Source organism: Babylonia areolata, chromosome 1 (genome assembly GCF_041734735.1).
Source record: "Babylonia areolata isolate BAREFJ2019XMU chromosome 1, ASM4173473v1, whole genome shotgun sequence".
NCBI lineage: Eukaryota > Metazoa > Mollusca > Gastropoda > Neogastropoda > Buccinidae > Babylonia > Babylonia areolata.
Window position 1 is genome coordinate 47,208,315 of NC_134876.1, and position 7,500 is coordinate 47,215,814.

General features: G+C 42.7%; 1 protein-coding gene across 1 annotated transcript in view; it reads right to left on the reverse strand.

The window, feature by feature from the left end:
* Positions 1 to 3,689: 3,689 nt before the first annotated feature.
* Positions 3,690 to 7,500, reverse strand: part of LOC143292374 (B9 domain-containing protein 1-like) — a 19,946-nt gene continuing 16,135 nt past the window's right edge. The window contains exon 6 of the mRNA XM_076602592.1: positions 3,690 to 5,084. Within this exon, the coding sequence (XP_076458707.1) occupies positions 4,927 to 5,084 (158 nt within the window). The 3' untranslated portion in view covers positions 3,690 to 4,926. The remainder of the gene's footprint in view (positions 5,085 to 7,500) is intronic.

Consider the following 7,500-nt stretch of genomic DNA (forward strand, 5'->3'; position numbering starts at 1 on the left):
TGTTTCATTGTTGTTATTGTTATATTGAATACTGGTGACATCAGATCAATATCAGAGTCCTTCTTCCAAGAACTGAACTCTTCAAGTGTGGCCTTACCTACTACTCAGGTGGTTGTTTAAGGAATTGCACATTATCTTTATTCAATGTACTCATAAATTATGCGTTTGGGGTTTCGAAAACCTGCATCATGCATAAGCTTATCTTATGAATAGTTTGGGGTTTGTTTGTTTTTTAATATCTAAGAATAGTGTCCTTTTGTTTCGGTTTCTCAAAGAGGCGTCACTGCATTCGGGCAAATCCATGTACGCAACACCACATCTGTTAGGCAGATGCCTGACCAGCAGCATAACCCAACGTGCTTAGTCAGGCCTTGAGTGCAGGGATACACAGTTATTTACCTATCAGAGTGGATTTCTTCGACAACATTTTGCAAAGAGACAACCCTTTTGTTAACGTGGGTTTGTTTGTTGTTGTTGTTTTTTCAGCGCGCCAAGTGCATGCCGCAAACGTGACTTCGGTTCATCGTCTCACACGAATGACTACGGAGGACTGGAGGACCTGCGACGTACTGCCGCCTTCATCGAGGAGATGGGGGAATCCATCTGATAAATGACGAACGAGACAACAATAGCTAGACGCTCAGTTTGATTTTCCAGTCAAACCTGGGAGAAAGGGCAAGAGCGGGATCCGAACCCAGACTCTGACGGACACTATTGACACTTCGTCCTCCCTAAGAATACCACTTGATAATCGTTTTACCCTTTCGAATGTAAATTTGACTATTCCTGCCATCCATGCATATGTGTATACTTTGTTGTAAAAACGAAGCATTTTTTGCCTTCGCCTTTTCTCCTCGTCCTTCCACTCCCTCCCCCCCCACCCCCCCTCGCCCTTGTTCGTTCGTTCTCCTACACCAACTGCTGCTCATCGTCATCTTTCTCCTTCTTCTTTTCTTCACATTTCTACTCGTCCTCTGCTTTTTTTTTCAAAATTAAGGTTTTCATGAAGCAGATATCTGTCTTATCGACCGTGTCATTTCTTTTTCACTTCAGTTTAACGTGTTTTCAGACCTCATTTGGCCCCTGTAGTCGGCTGAGATTAAAGCAACATCAAGTGAATTATTCTCCTACTACTGCTACTCCTCCCCTTGCTCCTCCTCTGTCTTCTTTTTCTTCTCCTTCTTCTCTCCCTTCTTTTAAATCTGACAGTTGTTGATTTTATTGAGTAGAAAATGCCATGCAGGGAGTTCATTTGAGCAAGAAATTATGCATCGAGTTTGAGACAAGAGAATAAATTTTATGCTTAGAAATAACGTTCGTTTTCTTTTTCGTAGAATTAATTAATTTCTTTATACAGTGCAATCAGAGAGAGAGAGAGAGAGAGAGCAGTCGATAAATCAGATGCAGTGCAGATGAGCACGAGACAATAAAAACAAGTTGATTGAATAATCAAAAGGGAAAAAAACAAAAAACCCACTCATCCGTTTTGTTTTGCATTTTGTTTAGATTGGTATTGTCCCCCAGTTTCAGCACCCCCGGTAAACAAAAGCTGAAAAAGAAAGAAAATAGAGAATGCATTCAAAAACGTACCCGTTCCCTATTCCATTTTTCGTGAGAGGATTCAATTCTTTGTTTATTGGGTTTTAGCACGTTCGGAAAATCATCTTTTTTTTCTCTCTCAATCTCTCTTAAGTTCTGGTCACCAAGCCGTATGAAAGCAGTATGATTCACTTTAAGCCTGTTGAGGATAAGTTCGTTATGCGTATACAGTATCAGTTTTAAGGTGTCAAAGCTTGCGGACTGATCCAGATTCACTCCACTACATCTGCTGAATTTAATTATCAATATAAAATAAATAAATAAAAACACTATGAAAAAAGTGTGTCCACTTCATCAATCAGGATAGGCAGACATCAACTCGGTCTTGTGGGGACAGGGGGAGAAAGTGTGGAAGGTGGGGTGAGTGAAGGAGTGTGGCGGAGTCGAAGAGTTTGTGTTCTGCATAATCAAGCCTGCTTCATTAATACAACAGACGCTTATGTGGGTACGTCGGTAACAAGAATAGAATTTTAGCCCACACATTTCCTTTCTCTCCTCCCCCACCCCCATCTCCTCGCCTACCAGGTCGCAATTAAACTGCCCCTGAGAGTGAAGTGAGCAGAAACTGAAGGGTGGAGGGCAGAGGAATCGAAATCGAAACTTTTTTTTTTTTTTTTTTTTTTTTTTTTTTTTTTTTTTTAGGGAAAAGGAATAGGCACTTACTGGCCTGTTTTCAAGCATTGGCCTCTTTCCAAGAGAGGAGGAGTGGGGGGGGGGGAAGCATATTTCCACATAACCATCTCATCCCATAAGGAGGAGCCGCCATGGCAGTATCGGTAAGGCGTTGAACTTCTGAACCTTCTTCTTCTGCGTTCGTGGGCGCAACTCCCACGTTCACTCGAATATACGCGAGTGGGTTTTTACGTGTATGACCGTTTTTACCCCGCCATGTAGGCAGCCATACTCCGCTTTCGGGGGTGTGCATGCTGGGTATGTTCTTGTTTCCATAGCCCACCGAACGCTGACATGGATTACAGGGTCTTTTAACGTGCGTATTTGATCTTCTGCATGTGTATACACACGAAGGGGGTTTAGGCACTGGCAGGTCTGCACATATGTTAATCTGGGAGATCGGAAAAATCTCCACCCTTTACCCACCAGGCGCCGTCACCGTGATTCGAACCCGGGACACTCAGATTGAAAGTCCAACGCTTTAACCATTCGGCTATTGCTGCCCGTCGAACTTCAGAACCAAGTGATCCCCCAGTTTCGTCCTGGAGTTGTATCCTCGGGACTTTACCCCAATTAACCTTCAAACCCTATGAAAAAATCATCTATTATGCAAGCAGCAGATAACGTATTGGTTGTTTGTTATGTTTGTTGTTGTCGCTGTTGCTGCTGCTTTTCTTGTTTGTTTGTTTTGTCTCCCATAAGCAATTATAATTATCATGAGAGCTCTTGCAGAGGAAGATGTTTTCTTGAAAGAAATGCAGCACCCACTCACCCGCACTTCCTGTCTTCCTCTCTTGTTCCGCAGCAGAAAAACAAGCAGTTATCTTTTCTTGATAGATTGCCATCATCCTTTGCCATTTCTACCATTTTGTGTGTGTGTGTCTCAGCAGAATTTGGTGCTTACAAATTACCTTCGTCTGGTCAGAACTTCTAAATCTGATTAGTTCGTTTTTGTCACAACAGATTTTTCTGTGCACTGTAAAATTTGCATCGCTCTCCGAGGATTGACAATGTCGCCGGAGTGTAAAAGCATTCTTTTCTTTCTTTCTGCAAAGGTGTTTGCTTTACAAACAGTGGATTTTTCCACAGAATTTTGCAAGGGACAACGTCTGTTGCTGTGGGTTCTTTTCTGTGCACTAAGTCCTAGCTGCGCGTAGAACCTTGGTTTATCAACTCATCTGAAATACTATGTATTTTGCTTTGCAGTATGACACCAACTCTGCTGTCCATAATGCTTTTTGGTACTGACAACATAACACGGTGGGTGCATTCAAAGTGCATTCTGTGCCAGGTAATGGTGAATATCTAACTGACAGCATGCTGAATATGCATTTAAATCAAAGTGCACAGTATATGAGATGTGCTCACATATATTTCTGGTCACTCACCACCCCCAGTAAAAACCAGAAACACATGACTTTATACATGTATACATTTTATTATTCATAAGAAAAAATGTAATAATTCTGAAAAAAGAGGTGCTGGAGTGAAAAAAATAATGGAAGGGAGGGTGGACGGCAATATGACTGAAGATACAACTGAACCACCGATTTAATTTTGATGCTGAAAAAGAAGAAAATCACCACTTATTTAAGAATGGAACCACATAAATCGTCAATTACTCTGAGATTAGATTTTTGTGAACTTTGAAAGTCAGTAATGTCAAAGTTTCAACCATCATTCAAACAGATCAAACATCACGCTCGAAGCACATAAACATACCCCCAACCCCTCCACATTCATACCGAGATTCACCTAAAATCTTCCATCATGTCCAGCGCAACCCACACATTCAATAAATATCAGACCGGACTGAAAACGCTAAGATTTCATAACATGGTATACAATCACAGATCACCAGAAAAAAGTAAGTGTGGAATCATGAGAAAGGAGGAAATCCAACCAAACTGATCACCAACATCACCAATGTGGTACCAAAGACCCCAAAAATGTCAATACCTGTTCACAACCCTTGTGCTATCTGATATCCTGCAAGCATTGGAAAAGTGTAGAGGATCTATTTCATGGCATTCCATCCTCTTTACTTATGACAATTTTTATCCTCTTCAGTACTATCACAACCATACTAAAAATGTCTAAATGGCCTGTGTTAGCAACACAGACAACAAACACTCAAGACCAATCAATCTTGGAAAATGACCAAAACATGAAAAGAAAACATGGAACAATATCCCATCTCACTCATGACAAGAACATGTTCCTAAAATCCCATGTCACTCAGGGCAAAAACATGTTCCTAAAATCCCATGTCACTCAGGGCAAAAACATGTTCATAAAATCCCATCTCACTCACTCCTGTTCTTGGTAAAAGTTCTCCTGTGTCACATCTGAGCTGGTATGAAGATCTTGACAAAGATTCATTCTTGCATGAGCGCAAAGATTTCCAGGCATTAAAAATGTCAGTTCAGTACATGCTGACTCAAGAGGGTGTTGTTTCAATTGGAGGCACATGAATGCACACACACGTGCACACACATACGCGCGCGCGCACACACACACACACACACACACTAACATGCATAAAATCATATACACACACACACACACAACTGACATAAAACAAAACTGATAAATAAAATGCTGTTGTTGCTGCTGATACTGCTGATGATGATGATAATGACGATGCCTCTTCAGCTAGGCCTCTGAGGCACCTGTTGTAGCCATGCCCACGTTCTCCGGCACCACAGGGTTGAGGACGTCCGAGGGCTGGATGTCGTAGCCCAGCTTCTTCATGTCCTTCATCACCACGTTGAAGGACACCGTCACAAAGCCCTGCGACCTCACGCGCGTCACTGCAACGCAAAAAGGGGCAACCGCCATGTCAGTCACCACTGGCAGAAACAAAGACCACAAATTAAAAAACAAACACGAAAACCTGCATCAACAGAATGACACCAGCTGCGAAATAGGTGACCAGTCACCAGCGCAGGTAGGCATGAACTGACGGCCCAGCAACTAGCTTGTCCACTCAACCATGATACTGAGGGGGTGCCCCCTCACCCCCACTCCCCCCGTCCCTCCCCCTCCCCTCCCCCTCTCCCTACCACCCATCATAGGGTAGAACTGGAAGGACTCATTCCTGCACTTGTGCTTTTTGTTAAGTCCAAGTGTTTGCCTTCTTCTTTATATCATTACTATAGAATAATAGTGGTTACTTCTTTATGACATGCAACAGTGTTAAGTGGTGGCAGTGATGTGGGTTTGAAAAGGTTAATATTAAAGGTCTTGTAGTCTTTTACAGCCACTGGGGCAGTGCATTCCTATCCACTGTGTGTAGGGTGTGGTATAGGAGGGCAGGTCCCAACCCTCTCCTCCTGCCATTTCAACAACCCCCAACCAAAAGTTGGGCACCATATGACACCAGGGAGGAGTGAAGAAAGTCAAGAAGGAAGGTGGCAGAATGGCCGAGACACTCTTCTGCCAATACAGGGTCTGTGTTCGAATCCTGCTCTCGCCCTTTCTCATAAGTTTGACTGGGAAATCAAACTGACCATCTAGTCATTCAGGTGAGACAATAACTGGAGGTCCTGTGTGCAGCCTGCACTTGGCGCACTGAAAAAGAACACACGGCAACAAAACTGAATTCCTCTGGCAACATTCTACATGAGAAATCCACTCTGATAGGTAAATAAATTTACATGGATGCGCTCAAGCCCTGATTAAGAATGTTGGATTATGTTACAGGCCAGACATCTGCCAAGCAGATGTGGTGCAGCGTATATGGATTTGTCAAAGACAGTGTCGCCTCCTTGAGAAAGTGAAAACTGAACTGAAACTGAGGAAAGTCTGAGTTAATCACCTTTGCCAAAGACATAACTTCATGTTAAAACAAGGCCTCTATCACCAATAAATGGAAAACACTGGATCGTAGGTCCAACGTTTGCCCTACCTCCTTGGTTTTTCTAAAGACAAAACTGCTTTCATTCCTCCCTATCGCATCAGCACATAATAGCATTGTTTACCGATTTTATGAAACAATCATGCAAAAGCAGAGATTTTGGCAGTGATGCATAATAATAATAATAATAATAATAATAATGGTACTTATATAGCGCTGAATCTTGTTCATAGACAAATCTAAGCGCTTTCGCACCAGTCATTCTCACGCACGCATAACTCTAAAACTGGAGAAACTAAAGACAAGGAAGAGGCAGGGAAGCGAGGCTATTTTGGGAAGAGGTGAGTTTTAAGGCCAGACTTGAAAGAGCTGAGTGTGGAGACTTGACGAAGCGAAAGAGTAAGTTCATTCCAACTGCAAGGTCCAGAGACAGAGAAAGAACGGCGGCCAACAGTCGAGAGTTTGAATCTGGGTATGCGTAAGTGGAGTGGATCCGAAGCTGATCGTAGTGAGCGAGATGGAGTGTAGAGGTGAAGGCAGCCACAGAGAGAGAAAGGGGCTGATTTGTGAATACATTTGTAGCATAGAGTGCTGACACTGTAGACATTAAATACAGCGGTAACAACTGTGTGGATAGTAGCAGCAGATGAAAGTAGTGGAACGAACAACAGTAGCAGCCACTGGGTGAAGTGAAGAAGGATGAGCAAAGTAAGACCAGCGCATAATGAGTGAGAAAGGAGAAATAAAAAAACATCTGTGAAAAGTGACAATAGTCTTTGTGACAAGTGACCATCTTCTTTGATACAGCATATTAGCAATGAAGACAACCATAGTCGCCTGTACAAACTGTTACGTTGTAAAAGCTATATCAAACAATACAAATAAACACCTAATAATAAACAACCAACACAAATTATGGAACCAAATAAGAGTGTATGCACAAGGCATACAGAAGACTGAATGCGATATTCAAGCTTAATTGTTCTAGGAAGCTTTTTTTTTGTTTTGCTACTATGCACTGTGCCATGTTGCAATCTTGACCTGACATCTGACCTGCGACTTCACCATCTTCGTGAAGCAAAATGGTTGAAACGGTCTGTACGACATGTACCACAACCCTACCAGTCTTGGTTCTTCTATTGCTGCACTTACTACTTGACAGCTGCTGGGAAAATCCCAGCATTAAACACACACACACACATACACACACACGCACACACACACACACACACTCACACACACATACGACCACGCGCACACACGCTCACTACCTCACTCACTGACAACACACACACAACTGCTGCACTTACTTGGTAGCAACTGAGAAAATACCACTACCAGCATTAAACATGCGCGCGCGCGCGCGCGCG